Here is a 15,318-nt window from a genome sequence, read left to right as displayed (position 1 = left end):
GTCACCTGGAAGAACAGGCTGTCTCCACACTGTCTCCACAGTGCCTCTGATCGAGGCTTATTCTGACAATACTTCTCATAGATCTGCAGCTCTTCTTTCTGGAGAGAGACAGACACTTAGCAATGCAAAATAACAGCACAGTAACGGCCTTCAGTTTCCAAATTACATCAACACAAGGAACTCACCCTTTTCAAAAAGCAGGTCCCTACCAATTCTGGCCTTTCCATGCAATTTTCAAGCTCTTTGAAAAATGTCCTGCGAACAAGAAGGATAAAGTCAACTCAATTAAAAAGTTCAACACATTTGTTGTTTACCCCTTACAAGGTACATAAAGTACTGTATAGCATTGGATACAATTGCACATTCATCAGATTGCCATTTCCTATGCTGGGAAGTTAAGAGTATGTTGGGAAATTATAGCTGGTAGACAGAGTCTGTGCACTTCTGTTTGGAAAGTCTATGATGTGTAAAGTTATGGAAGCCATGGATGCCAGTCTGAACAACAAGGTTGGGATTTTTGTGGGGCCCTGCCGTTGACATTGAATTAACCTACTGAACCTTCCCAATGAGTGTCCCATTAGTATCATGCTTGGGGGTTTGTCCTGGGTTTTAAATCCGTAAGCATTTCCACACCAAGAAGTTAATACAGTAAGTCCTTCAGCTATGGACACTGGACAGTATTTAGCTGAGTAGAAATAAAACATTACACAACAGAAATTATCCACGGATAATGAAATGATAGCGTTAAGAGCTAAAACCCTGGCACTGAAATGTTGCCATATCTGATATCTATGTGTTATGGATATTGTTATTGTATAAGAAATATGGACAAACTGGAAAAGCAGGGGTGAAGGGACATGTTCATGTGTCTGCATAATATTAAATGCCCATGTGGCTAGGAGCTCTATGGGTCCCTGTGGAACCTTTTGTTTGCCCCTCTCACTGTAACCTAACCCCACCTGAGAGGGAGTGATCACAGGGCCTTGCAGAACAATGGGTGTCCATCACATGGGGCGTCACGCCTAGAATACAAAACCCTCAAGACAATACAGGGCCCACTGTCAATTGAGCTCTCTCAGCCAATCACAATGCAGGATGTTTGTTTATTTTTTACTTCTTGCTCAGAGAGATAACCTTGAAATATGCATGGTCTGATTGACCCAACAACTAAAAGTACATATCTTAGTTTAGCTTTACTAATAAACCAGAAAATCAATCAGTAGATATCAAAGTTAGCTGGAAAAAGGCTTTTTTCTGCATGCTTCAGTTAGGCTGGCGAACTCCGCTAGGCGAACCGAACGAGTGCGCTCGCATACCTTCCACATTCGCTTGAAAAACGACAAAAAAGCAGCAATAGTACTGTTTGTCCATGTTGAGACGCCGTACTCAGTATTAATCTAAGATAACTCAAGAAATCTGTCATTAATTTGGAAGTTTTTGCCGAAGAGATCTTAGTCGTGCAGTTTTACATCTAACTAGGATGCTTGGTACAGTATTTCTCAAGGGGAAACATTTGCATGAAAACAAATCGTCTATAGTTGTATGACAACAAACACTTAATTGAAGATTCCCTACTGTTGACCAATTACCGACGAAGGGGCCTAGACTTCAGCTTCAGAACTTCGCTTGCCTCGACAAAAATGTTTATGCGCACGAACAGCCGAAAAACCCTTGCCGAAGACCGAAGCAAACGTCACAAAATCTCGTCATAATACAGTATATGCACGAACTGTTCCGCATGCGGACGCCTTAACTTATTTATTCTGCTTTGTAGCATACCCTTCTGGTGATGAGAAATGTTATTTGGAGCCTTCATAGTTGGCATAGCGGTACAATGTGTTCTATATATAGTTTCCAGTGGGGAAAACTTCCCAAGCTGAGAGAAAATAAAATAACCAGTTGTACCATGTGAGTGCCAGCAGCCAATGAATGCATGGTAGGAATGTGTTAAACACAGGTCAGGTTAAGAGAAGTTGTTAGCAGTGGGAGATCAGTGAGAGGAAGAAGGCTATCTCTCAGGATTGTCATGTGGAAGGGGGGATGGGGACCATGCCAATCCTTTTTTCTTTTGACGTCGCAGGCACATTTGTCAACTCACTGAATATGGAAATGTAATTTAGAACGAGACAGAGTAAATTAGGTCACCTGTTGTGAAATTCATATATTTCTGGGAGATTGCCAAACAGTACATCTTTCTTGTTCTCCAGGGCTGCGGGGATGAGGGGGGAAAGCTCTGTGTTGTCCAGCTCGGCAGCATATCCCTGGAGGAAAAAAAATCACATTGAAAGCTAATGAGTAATGGTTCTGTGAAAACAATGATAATGTCAATGCTTCTTTGATAATCTGAACCCAATAAAATCCAGTCCTCCACATGGCTTTACACAACACTTGAGTGAACTTCAATCAATCACTGACAGTTTGCGTAGCCTAATGACTCATCTAATCAATAAAGACAGCACATTTTAAGTTCAACAAAAGTTCACATGGCATTCTGAAATGGGCAGATCTAATGCAACATTTACACTGATAGTCAATTCGATTTTTAGAACAGGGTTTTATTTTCCCTAGGTGCAGTAAACAGAAAGGAGTGCTTTCTCTACTGTCTCCTTGACATTATTGCCACTAACTGGCAGCGTTTCACAGTCACGAGAGAGCCAATTAAAGTAACAAACGCACCTCTATGATGCTCTGCAGCTCCTCGACGTACAACCTCTCAGTTTCAATAAGCTCGTTCATGATGTGTCTGGGGAGGAAAAATACAGGATCTGTCAATACACAACAATTGCAGAGAAGCCCTTTAGTCGTATTTGTCAATGCAGATAGATTAATGAAACCCATAATGAGGACATCAACTGCCTCTCATACACTAAGTGCTTTGTCAAAGTTCTAAATGATCATCAACATCATCATCAGGTTATTGTACAAACTCAAAAGAGGCTCTGCTAAAGACAACAGTACAGCAGCCCAGATAGGAGGTACAAGGGGGGGAAATTAGACCTTTGGAGAATGAACCGAGGAAGTTGTCATAAAACCAACCATCTTGAGCAAAGCTAACATTTCCAGACTTTAATGGCCCCTTTAATGTGCACATTTGTATGAGTTCTGAGGTCTTGATTTTTATGTGCCATCACGAGCCCATCGAGACACTGAGTGGTGTTTGATGTATGGTCACATTTTATAGGTCAATAAAGCTCCTCCAAAAGCCCCCGCCAATCTCACAGAGGCAAGCATCTGTTATATCATAGGTGACTGCCTCCTAAGTCCCACCGCAATAAGAGCTGTGCATATCGATTTTGGAAGATCCAGCATCATGTGAATAAATATTATGGACAGAGATGCCTTGATTGAAGCCCTGGAGGGAAACTGGTCCATGACGTCATGTGCCTAGCCTGTTATTTGTGCTCCTAGGTAAAATAATTTTTATTGAGCACCCTAGTGGAGTGTTTAATGATACATACTCTTCCATCCTCCCTCATGTTGCTTACAGCAACACTAGCTAAGCTATTAGTGCATAAAATAGCTTAGATCTCCACACACCTCTGTGTGCCTAGAATTAAGTCAGGGAGCAAAGATAACCTCCTCCAACAGAAAAACAATGCCATAACTATATAAAACAAATAATGTATACATATCATGTACTAGAAGACAATGCCAGAGTTTGCCCCTGTGCAAACCCTCTCCTAATGTGACCCTCGGGAACACTGAACTACCTTTATTGTGCAGAATTTGTAGTAGGTGATGCAACTCAGATGACACAAATTCCAAGCTCTGGCACTCTGGCATATGATCCATCTTCAATCCTACTGGTTGGCTTCACTGATATGATAACGCAGAGAGAGGATCATAGACTGACTCAGCTGAGGCAGGCAGGGAGAGGGGAGGTACAGGGGCTGAGCTTTCCCCCTCAAGCCCAGCGGTTTCCTCCCCCGCACCCATTCTGCTCTCTCAGTCTTTCACAGTCACACAGTGTAGAGACATATAGACAGAACAGCTCAGGCAGGAGAAAACCACTGGGAGGTTGGCAGGCGGCTGGGGGCTGATGCTGCCATTCCTTACACACAGAGGGGAAAGAGAGAGCGGGAAGGAGAGAGAGAGAGGGAGAGAGATTGCTCATCTACAGGAAAAGAGGGGCAGGGGAGAGTAGTTTTCTGTACTTTTCCCAGCAACACGTGGATGGAACTCTCACAGGCTGGTAAGTGATCTGGGAGAGGAGAGGGAGGTGGTGGGGGGATTGTATGTGCTAGCTGAAAGACTGTTTATATTAACTTAAGCTGCTCAAAGCAAAAAAGGTGTCGACTTTCAGTAGAGGGTTTGAGAAAGAAAAGTCAGACTGTGAAAAACTAAAAACAAATCTATGCTCATGTCGCACTCCTGAATTCACACTGCTTTTACAGTTAGCCTGTGGTGAGATAACAACTAACGGTAGAATCATCGCTTGGATGAAGGGGAGAAAGGAGGGGAAGAGGCCAACACCCTTTCATGGAATTGGAACCCAACCCTCTTGGTAGGTTTTAAAACAATAGACACAAGAAATCTAACAGAATGCAATATTTTCTTTTGACTCAAGAATGATATGGAATTTATGTCATTTAAAAAAATCATAACATCTCCTAACACAAAAAATAACTCCATTTAGGTGTTTTAATCTGACTATTCTATTGTGTTTTAATCTGACTATTCTATTGTGTTTTAATCTGACTATTCTATTGTGTTTTAATCTGACTATTCTATTGTGTTTTAATCTGACTATCTGAACTTACTTAGAACCCAACTTAGCACAAAACTGTAGTTGATTATACTTCTCTATAGATGCCTACTTCATTCTCAAACTATCGTTGTTGAGCTGATGATTAATAAACCACATTCATGTCGCCAAGAGTTTACATTCTTGGACTTATATTCTGGGAGGTTGGCTCAAAGATATTTCCCCCTTTCAAAGGAACTGCGTGGGGACAGTTGGCTTTACAAGTCATTGATCAGTGAAAAGATGTGCATTGGTAGGGATTTATGTTTCACTAGTCTAGGGGTGGGCAATAAATTCAAGTTTTAGATGTTCAAGATTGGTCTGTATTTAAAAAAAAAAAAAAAATCCCCACCCTCCCCCCAATTGAAAATTAAAAAATAAAAAACCTCCCCTGAATAAGCTCACGGGCCATATGCAACCTGCGGGCCGTATGTTGCCCACCCCTGCACTAGGCCTATCATTTAAAATATATTAAACTTTGTAGCCTATAATAACGCTATGGTGAACTTCTGTTTTAAATAGTTTTGAGAGAGAGAAAATACAGTACATGACCAAAAGTATGTGGACACCTGCTCATCGAAAACCTCATTCTAAAATCATGGGCATTAATATGGAGTTGGTCCCCCCTTTGCTCCTATAACAGCCTCCACTCTTCTGGGAATGCTTTCCACTCGATGTTTGAACATTGCTGCGGAACATGCTTCCATCCAGATGTTGGCGATTGGGCTTGGCTCGCAGTTGGCATTCCAATTCATCCCAAAGGTGTTTGATGGGGCTGAGGTCAGAGCTCTGTGTAGGCCAGTCAAGTTCTCTCGACAAACCATTTCTGTATGGACCTCGCTTTGTGCACAAGGGCATTGCCATGCTGAAACAGGAAAGGGCCTTCCCCAAACTGTTGCCACAAAGTTGGAAGCACAGAATCGTCTAGAATGTCATATGCTGTAGCGTTAAGATTTCCCTTCACAAGAGCTAAGGGGCCTAGCCCAAACCATGAAAAACAGCCCCAGACCATTATTCCTCCTCCACCAAACTTTACATTTGCCACTATGCTTTTGGGCAAGTAGCGTTGTCCTGGCATCCACCAAACCCAGATTTGTCAGTCGGACTGCCAGATGGTAAAGCGTGATTCGTCACTCCAGAAAGCATGTTTCCACTGCTCCAGAGTCCAATGGCGGCGAGCTTTACACCACTCGAGGCGACTATGGGCCTTGCGCATGGTGATCGTTGGAACTCAGTAGTGAGTGTTGCAAGTGAGGACAGACGATTTTTACGTGCTATGCGCTTTAGCACTCGGCAGGCCCATTCTGTGAGCTTGTGTAGCCTATCCCTTTAGCCAGTGTTCCTCCTAGAAGTTTCCAGTTCACAATAACAACACTTATAGTTGAAGCTCTAGCATGGCAGAAATTTGACAAACTGACTTGTTGGAAAGGTGGCATCCTATGACGGTGCCACGTTGAAAGTCACTGAGCTCTTCAGTAAGACCAATCTCCTGCCAATGTTTGTCTATGGAGATTGCATGGCTGTGTGCTCGATTTTATATACCTGTCAGCAATGGGTGTGGCTGAAATAGCCAAATCTACTAATTTGAAGAGGTGCCCACATACTTTTGTCTGTATAGTGTATATTCTTGTTGTTTTGGTCAGGAATATTCACAATTCCTAAAATGTCAACCAAACAAATGCAACCTTTTGTGATTACAATAACCTAGAAAGTAAACAACAATCTAATTTCTACCTCTTATTGACACTCATATGTGACACCCAGACATGGGAGGAAATTCTAATTGGGAGTTGAATGTTATTTGCGTTGGGACTGTTGGATAGATGGCAATCATGGTATTGACACAAGGTTATATGATGCATGCTGTCAGGGCCGCTCATTGTTGTGGGCCACTGCCTAAATCTGCTGCTGTAATGATTTTTTTTGTCATGATGACTGTTTTGTTCAGACCTCAGCAATTCCATGCACTCTGTTAGTTTAAAGCCCCTCCATTATTGAACTTTCGCTGGGTTGGCTTATGCATTCATTCACAAAAGATTCGGCAACTACAGCTATACGGTTGAGAGGGTTAAGATACTTCACACTGTGAACAAGCATCTACAGAGGATGGCCTCTGACAGATAAATACTGACAATTTTCCATCATCCTTTCAGAGATAGAGCACAATGGGATGGAGTGCCTTCAGAAAGTATTCATACCACTGGACTTATTCCACATTTTGTTGTGTTACAGCCTGAATTCAAAATGGATAACATATATTTTTTTCTCTCACCCATCTACACACGATAATGACAAAGTGATAACAAGTTATGAATTTAATACAGAAATATCTCATTTACATAAGTATTCACTGTATCACCGAGTCAATACTTTGTAGAAGCTGTGAATCTTTCTGGGTGAGTCTCTAAGAGCTTTCCACAACTGGATTGTGCAACATTTGCCTATAATTCTTTTAAAAATTCTTCAGGGTCTGTCAAATTGGTTGTTGGTCATTGCTAGACAACCATTTTCAGGTTTTGCCATAGATTTTCAAGTATATTTAAGTAAAAACTGTAACTCGGCCACTCAGGAACATTCACTGTTTTCTTGGTAAGCAACTCCAGTGTAGATTTATTTTAGGTTATTGTTGTCTTGAAAGGTGAATTCATCTCCCAGTGTCTGGTGGAACGCAGACAACCAGGTTTTACTCAAAGACTTTGCCTGTGCTTACCTCCATTCTACTTCTAATTTTATCCTGAAAAACTCCCCTACGATTACAGGCATACCCATAACATGATGCAGCTACCACTATGCTTGAAAATATGGAGAGTGGTACTCAGTAATGTGTTGTATTCGATTTGTCCCAAACAATACACTTTATATTCAGGACAAAAAGTTAATTGCTTTGCCACATGTTTTTGCAGTATTACTTTGGGGCCTTGTTGAAAACAGGATGCATGTTTGGGATAATTTTTTTCTGTACAGGCTTCGTTCTTTTCACTCTGTCAATTAGGTTAGCATTGTGGAGTAACTACAAAGTTGTTGATCCATCCTTAGTTTTCTACTATCACAGCCATTAAACTATTAAAACTGTTTTAAAGTCACCATTGGCACCATCGTGAAATCCATTAAATTCCTTCCTCTCTGGCAACGGAGTCAGGAATGACGCCTGTATCTTTGCAGTGACTGGGTGTTTTGATACACCATTCAAAGTGTAATTAATAACTTCACCATGCTCAAAGGGATATTCAATGTCTGCTTCTTTTTTTTCTACCAATAGGTGCCCTTCTTTGCGAGGCATTGGAAAACCTCCCTGGTCTTTGTGGTTGAATCTGTGTTTGAAATTGACTGCTCGAATGAGGGACCTTATAGATAATTGTATGTGTGGGGTAAAGATATGAGGTAGTCATTCAAAAATCATGTTAAACACTATTATTGGACACAGAGTGACTCCTTGCAACTTATTATGTGACTTATTTAGGCTTGCCATCACAATTGGGTTGAATACTTATTGACACAAGACATATCAGCTTTTCATTTTAAATTCATTAGTAAAAATATAAAAATACATAATTTCACTTTGACATTATGGGGTATTGTATGAAGGTCAGTGATATTAAAATAAAATAAAAAACAGGCTGTAACGTAACAAAATGTGGAAAATGTCAAGAGGTGTGAATACTTTGTGAAGGCACTATAAGCATGGGAAAATAACAGATACACTGCATCCAGAAAGTATTCAGACCCCTTGACTTTTTCCACATTTTGTTACGTTACAGCCTTATTCTAAAATGTCTTAAATAGTTTATTTCCTCATCAATCTCAAATCAAATTTTACTGGTCACATACACATGGTTAGCAGATGTTATTACGAGTGTAGCGAAATGCTTATGCTTCTAGATCCGACAGTGCAGCAGTATCTAACAGGTAATATCTAACAATTCCACAACAAAACCTAATACACACAAATCTAAGTAAAGGAATGGAATAAGAATATAAATATATGGATGAGCAATGACAGAGCGGCTAAACATGCAATAAATAGTAAAGAATAGATTGTGAAGGATACAGTATATACATATGAGATGAATAATGCGAGATATGTAAACATTCTTATAGTGGCATTATTAAAGTGAATAGTGTTCCAATTATTAAAGTGGCCAATTATCAAGTCTGTTGGTAGGCAGCCGGCTCTCTGTGCTAGTGGTTGCTGTTTAACAATCTGATGGCCATGAGATAGAAGTTGTTTTTCAATCTCTCTGTCCCAGCTTTGATGCACCTGTACTGACCTCGCCTTCTGGATGGAAGCTGGGTGAACAGGCAGTGGCTCGGGTGGTTATTGTCCTCGATGATATTTTTTGCCTTCCTGTGACATTGGGTGTTGTAGGTGTCCTGGAGGGCAGGTAGTTTGCCCCCGGTAATGCATTATGCAGACCACACCACCCTCTGGAGAGCCTTGCGGTTGTTGGCGGTGCAGTTGCCTTGCCAGGCGGTGATACAGCACGATAGGATGCTCTCAATTATACATCTGTACAAGTTAGTGAGGGTTTTCTGTGACAAGCCACATTTTTTCAGCCTCTTGAGGTTGAAGAGGCGCTGTTGCACCTTCTTCACCAGACTGTCTGTGTGTGTGTGGACCACTTCAGTTTGTCGGTGATATGTACACCGAGGAATTTAAACTTTCCACCTTCTCCACTGCTGTCCCGTTGATGTGGATAGGGGGGTGCTTCCTCTGCTGTTTCCTGAAGTCCACAATCATCTCTTGATGATGACATTCAGTGAGAGGTTATTTCCCTGACACCACACTCCCAGGGCCCTCACCTTCTCCTTGTAGGCTGTCTCGTCATTGTTGGTAATCAAGCCTACCACTGTTGTGTCTTCTGCAAACTTGATGATTGTGTTGGAGGCGTGCATGGCCACTCAGTCGTGGGTGAACAGGGAGTACAGGAGGGGGCTGGGAGCGCACCCTTGTGTGGCCCCAGTGTTGAAGAACAGTAGAGTTGAGATGATGTTTCCTACCTTCACCACCTGGGGGCGGCACGTCAGGAAGTAAATTGAAGTGGGTCAAGGGTGACAGGTAAGGTGGAGGTGATATGATCCTTGACTAGTCTCTCAAAGCACATCATGATGATAGAAGTGAGTGCTACAAGGCAATAGTAATTTAGCTCAGTTACCTTAGATTTCTTGGGAACAGGAACAATGGTGGCCATCTTGAAGCATGTGGGGACAACAGACTGGGATAGGGATTGACTGAATATTTCCATAAACACACCAGCCAGCTGGTCTGCACATGCTCTGAGGACGCGGCTAGGGATGCCGTCTGGGCCGGCAGCCTTGCGAGGGTTAACACGTTTAAATGTTTTACTCACGTCGGCCACGGAGAAGGAGAGTCCACAGTCTTTGATAGTGGGCCGCGTTGATGCACTGTATTGTCCTCAATCTACACACAATACCCCATAATAACGAACAAGCAAAAACAGGTTTATAGAACTTTTTTCAAATGAATAAAATAAAACAGAAATATCATATTAACATAAGTATTCAGAGCCTTTACTCAGTACTTTGTTGAAACACCTTTGTCAGCGATTACAGCCTTGAGTCTTGCTGGGTATGACGCTAAAAGCTTGGCACACCTGTACTTGGAGAGTTTCTCCAATTCTTCTTTGCAGATCCTCTCAAGCTCTGTCAGGTTGGATGGGGAGCGTTGCTGCTCAGCTATTTTCGGGTCTCTCCAGAGATGTTCGATCGGGTTCAAGTCCAGGCTGTAGCTGGGACATTCAGAGATTTGGCCCGAAACCACTCTTGCGTTGTATTGGTTGTGTGCTTAGGGTCGTTGTCCTGTTGGAAGGTGAACCTTCACTCCAGTCTGAGGTCCTGAGCGCCCTGGAGCAGGTTTTCATCAAGGATCTCTCTGTACTTTGTTTCGTTCATATTCCTCTCGATCCTGATTAGTATCCCAGTCCCTGCTGATGAAAAACATCCCCACAGCCTGATGCTGCCCCCACCATGCTTTACCGTGGAGATGGTGCCAGGTTTCCTCCAGACGTGACGCTTGGCATTCTTGGTTTCATCAGACCAGAAAATCTTGTTTCTCATGGTCTGTGAGTACTTTAGGTGCCTTTTGGCAAACTCCAAGTGGGCTGTCATGTGCCTTTTACTGAGAATTGGTTTCCGTTTGGCCACTCTACCATAAAGGCCTGATTGGTGGAGTGCTGCAGAGATGGTTGCCCTTCTTGAAGGTTCTCCCATCTCCACAGAGTAACTCTGGAGCCCTGTCAGAGTGACCATTGGGTTCTTGGTCACCTCCCTGACCAAGACCCTTCTCTCCTGATTGCTCAGTTTGGCCCGGGCGGCCTGCTCTCGGAAGAGTCTCGGTGGTTTCAAACTTCTTCCATTTAAAAATGATGGAGGCCACCATGTTCTTGGGGACCTTCAATTCTGCAGACATTTTTTTGTACTCTTCCCCAGATCTGTGCCTACAGACAATTCCTTCGACCTCATGGCTTGGTTTTTGCTCTGACATGCACTGTCAACTGTGGGACATTATATAGACAGGTATGTGCCTAGCCAAATCATGTCCAATCAATTGAACTTACCACAGCTGAATTCCAATGAAGTTGTAGAAACATCTCAAGGATGACCAAAGGAAACAGGATGCACCTGAGCTCAATTTTGAGTCTCATAGCAAACGGTCTTAATACTTACTTAAATAGAGGTATTTCTGTTTTTAAATTCATTCATTTTCCTCAGCAATAGGCCTACATCCCATTGTGCAAAAAAATGTCAACAAAAACATGTAATGTGATGATGTTGAATCAACGTGGAAAGCTGATTGGATTTGCAAAAGTCTTCAACGCAAGGGAATTTAGTATTTTTTTCACCCAACTTTTAATTGAAATATTAACCTAAATAGAATGACATGGTGAATTTTTTTGTAGGGAGCTCTGAGCATACGCGTTTTGACAGCTTTGCGTCTTCAGTTTGGAATCGTTGGAATATGAGTTACAATTTCGCCTTCAGCTTTACTGTCATTCTTTCACCCCGGTGAGTAGGTTGATTGAAAAGCCACGGTACCAGTCTGTATTTATAGGCCTACAATCAACATTGCATTTTGACTGTCCACGCATTGTGAACTAAATGCGATTGCTCGACCCACGGCTGTTGTTGCTGTTTGGGTAGCCTACCTTGGGGACGTGAGGATGGATGCCTCGTTCCAGGTTGGACAGAATAAGCATGCTTGATTGACGCCGCCCTGCGGTTTTCGCACTTTAGCACTGTTGAAATAACTTCAAAATTATTTACCGGGTTTAGCCGGCGTGATGGATCAAGCACATCTAGCGGTTTCATTCACATCCTCAGAATGACTCAATAACATAATATTGACTCACAATTTCAAATGCATTTCCTATTAGTGCAATATGATCATATTTTTGTCTTTCTTTTTTCAGATCCTATGATGTGGAATGCTTTGTGACTGTGTGGACACATAACAAAACGGTGATGACTAGAGACATGATTGTCTCAACAATACAGTCCCAGTAGAGAGCAGAGTGGAGAGGTGTCAGGAGGAGATGAAATTTAACTGAAGACCAACTTTTCTCTGAGGAGCCCATGTCTCCCGTTGGGCAAATATGATGGAACTCAGACACTCCCAAATCATTTGGAATAATTGTGAAAGTAGCAGCCTGTCAAACGCAACAACCTATTGGACTTGACAAAAAGATAGAAAAGGGGGGGGCAAGGGTAGGAAGGTTGAAGAATGTTTTTGAATTTCAGAAGGATCAGAAAATGTCAATGTGTGCAGCTGGTGACGACGTGCTTTGTCCTGTCCGTGTTGATGGTGTGCTGGGAGCAGCTGGACCACCATGTGGTGAGCCATATGAAGTCCTACTCCTACCGCTACCTGGTCAACAGCTACGACTTCATCAACAAGAGCTTTGGCATCAGCCAGAAGGAGGCTAAGAGCCAGAGCAACTTCCCATACCTCATCAACCACCATGACAAGTGTGACAGCAATGAAGTGCTGTTGCTGCTGTTTGTCAAATCTTCCCCAGAGAACCTGGAGAGGAGGCAGGCCATCCGGGCCACCTGGGGGAATGAGGCCTACACCCAGAGGGAGTTGGGGGCCACCGTGAGGGTGGTGTTTGCCCTGGGGGTCCACCCCAACCCCCAGCAGAGGGGCCATGTACAGAGGGGGCTGCTGGGGGAGGACCAGGTCTATGGGGACCTGGTCCAGCAGGACTTTGTTGACACCTTTCACAACCTCACCATCAAACTGCTGCTGCAGTTCCGCTGGAGCCACAACTACTGCAGCCAAGCACGTTTCCTCATGTCAGCCGACGACGACATCTTTGTCCACATGCCCAACCTGGTGCACTACCTGCAGGGCTTAATCCGTCAGGGGGCCCGGGACCTCTGGGTGGGCCACGTGCACAGGGGAGCCCCACCTAACCGCCGGAAGGACAGCAAGTACCACGTGCCTTATGAGATGTACAAGTGGCCATCTTACCCAGACTACACGGCGGGGGCAGGGTACGTTGTCTCAGGGGACGTGGCTTCCAAAATCTACCAGGCCACTCTGTCCCTCAATGCCTCGCTGTACATTGATGATGTGTTCATGGGCATCTGTGCCAACGCCATGGGGATGTCTCCCCAGGAACATGTTTACTTTTCAGGGGAAGGGAAGGCCCCCTATCACCCCTGCATCTACGATAAGATGATCACCTCTCACGGACACGTGGCAGATGTGCGGTACCTTTGGAAGGCAGCGACGGACCCCCAGATCCATGACATTTCCTCTGGTCTGTTGGGAAAGATGTACTGCACAGCAGTGAAAGTAATGCTCCTCTGTAAACCTTACTATTTAAATACCTACCCATGCAAAGCAGCATTTTCATAGTGTATTGTAAGGCTGCACAGAATGTCAGTCTTTATTTTCTTTTATATTTCAGTGTCTACCGCTGGTATCATTTTCTAAATAAAGACCAAAGCCTTGTTCTTGAGCATATATTCACCACTCCTGCCTTGGCTTGATGGATACTGCAGTTGTACTTTGTGCTTTAGCTAACTGTGTGATGGTAAACAGACTGTTCGTGTTCTTGGCTGCATTCAGGAACATTTTGGCTGGCTGCATGAAGTCGTAAGGGAAGAATAATTTGAATAAATTACCTCACTAGCTGACATTAGGGTTTTTATTCAGTTTTCTATTGCTCATTGAATTAAACTGGTTGAAAGTGTACCGTCTGTATCCTACTAATTTTACCTTCACTCTTATCTCTATAGAGCCAACTCCTTTCTTCCCCTATTCCCTGGTTTCACTTCTCCTAAAATGTCAGGCTGCAAACCATGAGCAAACACAATTAGCTTTAAACCACATCCTGCTCACTAAATCATTCCATATGAACTCGGCTCCCCCATCTCTCCCTGTCTTACGGTCTGGGCCCCCCAATAAGGTAACATACAGCATTTAGTGACTCTGCAGAAAGGAATTCACTGTGAAACTAACTACTCTCTGAAATAAGCTAACTAACCCCACCTTCAAACATAAAGCACTTCACAATGTTTGCTAAGGGTCTTTAACATTCTCTACAATTATAAATCTGGCATGAGTAATAAAGAAATCTGAATGATTGGCAGTGAAAATGTGGATTTAGTATGTATCTCTAGCGGCCCTAGCCTACAGCAGGGGTTTCCCAAACTCTGTCCTTCATTTACTTCTTGCGGTTTTTATCTGATGCTATTTTATGCTCCAAAAGAGACATTGTCAGGGACATCACAGCCTATATGTGTATTTTATGAAAATCTTGTGTACAAAAAAAAAAATATTGAATAAATACCCAGAACTGTTACAGGACATTTAAACATATCAGGTGACATACCATATGTACATAAGCTTCTGTACGTCTCATTTCAATGTCATGCAAATACACATGGCCTACAGTGACTGCTTCTAATGCCTGTGCTCGGCAGAGGGGAGGGCAAATATCATTCACTTCCTGTGCCCATTTTATTTCTGTCTTTCAGCCACATCCCTTTGAGCCACTTTCTCACTAGTTCAGAACCTCAAGAGGTTTCCAAATATAAAAACTGTTGAGTCAGAGATTGTACCCATGCAACAGGGAGTATACTCTTACGAACCGTAACAGTTACAATAAAGACAAGATAAATAATGTGATTGAATTATCGAGTATTAATAAACTTAGTATGCTCCATATCAGGAGGCACTGTGCAGGTTGAAATTAGAGCAGGAGACATTCCACACAGCAGTCATAAAGTGTGTGGTAACCTGGGTGCTAACAGTCAGCCGGCAGCCTTTGCCTCAATAAATGTCTATCTTCATCATCGCTACAAGCCCTTTCTTCAGACCACTGTACTGTAAATGCTATGCTATTCTAACCTCGTCTTTCAATTTTCACTCTCTCTGTGACCTATTTCAACGTTTCTTCAACTAACACCAACTAATGGTTGAGGAGAAAGCAGTCCCTTGTAAAATGTCATAAACCTCAACACTAGCAACAGTGTGTGTATGCAGTGGTTTTGAAAAAGAGCAGAGAGAAAGAAATAGATAAGATACTGTATATGGACAGGGAACAGAA

The 15,318-nt window shown here is 42.9% G+C and overlaps 2 protein-coding genes across 14 annotated transcripts in view; one reads left to right on the top strand and one right to left on the bottom strand.

Moving 5' to 3' along the window:
* The window catches only part of LOC129855296 (guanine nucleotide exchange factor DBS-like), an 87,339-nt gene that overhangs the window by 23,571 nt on the left and 48,450 nt on the right, over positions 1-15,318 (bottom strand). For all 12 annotated transcript variants that reach the window (XM_055922797.1, XM_055922798.1, XM_055922796.1 and 9 more), the window contains 4 exons: positions 2,677-2,743; positions 2,146-2,261; positions 186-255; positions 6-98 (listed from right to left, as the gene is read on the bottom strand). In XM_055922797.1, coding sequence (XP_055778772.1) covers positions 6-98; positions 186-255; positions 2,146-2,261; positions 2,677-2,743 — 346 coding nt within the window. The remainder of the gene's footprint in view (positions 1-5; positions 99-185; positions 256-2,145; positions 2,262-2,676; positions 2,744-15,318) is intronic.
* On the top strand, positions 3,830-14,952 carry LOC129855298 (lactosylceramide 1,3-N-acetyl-beta-D-glucosaminyltransferase A-like). Of its 2 annotated transcripts, XM_055922808.1 has the most exons (3): positions 3,830-4,192; positions 4,395-4,504; positions 12,172-14,952. In XM_055922808.1, exon 3 carries the CDS (start codon positions 12,483-12,485, stop codon positions 13,620-13,622), a length of 1,140 nt encoding a protein of 379 aa, XP_055778783.1. In that variant the 5' UTR covers positions 3,830-4,192; positions 4,395-4,504; positions 12,172-12,482; the 3' UTR covers positions 13,623-14,952. The 2 variants fall into 2 exon arrangements, with proteins under 2 accessions (XP_055778783.1, XP_055778784.1); XM_055922809.1 differs by lacking the exon at positions 4,395-4,504.

Source organism: Salvelinus fontinalis, chromosome 5 (genome assembly GCF_029448725.1).
Source record: "Salvelinus fontinalis isolate EN_2023a chromosome 5, ASM2944872v1, whole genome shotgun sequence".
Lineage (NCBI taxonomy): Eukaryota > Metazoa > Chordata > Actinopteri > Salmoniformes > Salmonidae > Salvelinus > Salvelinus fontinalis.
Note: the sequence above shows the minus strand (reverse complement) of the source record. Positions and strands in the feature narration are given on the sequence as shown.

Bases quoted from the DNA above. Each gene is read 5' to 3' on its own strand.
- LOC129855298 (XM_055922809.1), top strand. From the start codon at position 12,483: ATGTTTTTGAATTTCAGAAGGATCAGAAAATGTCAATGTGTGCAGCTG.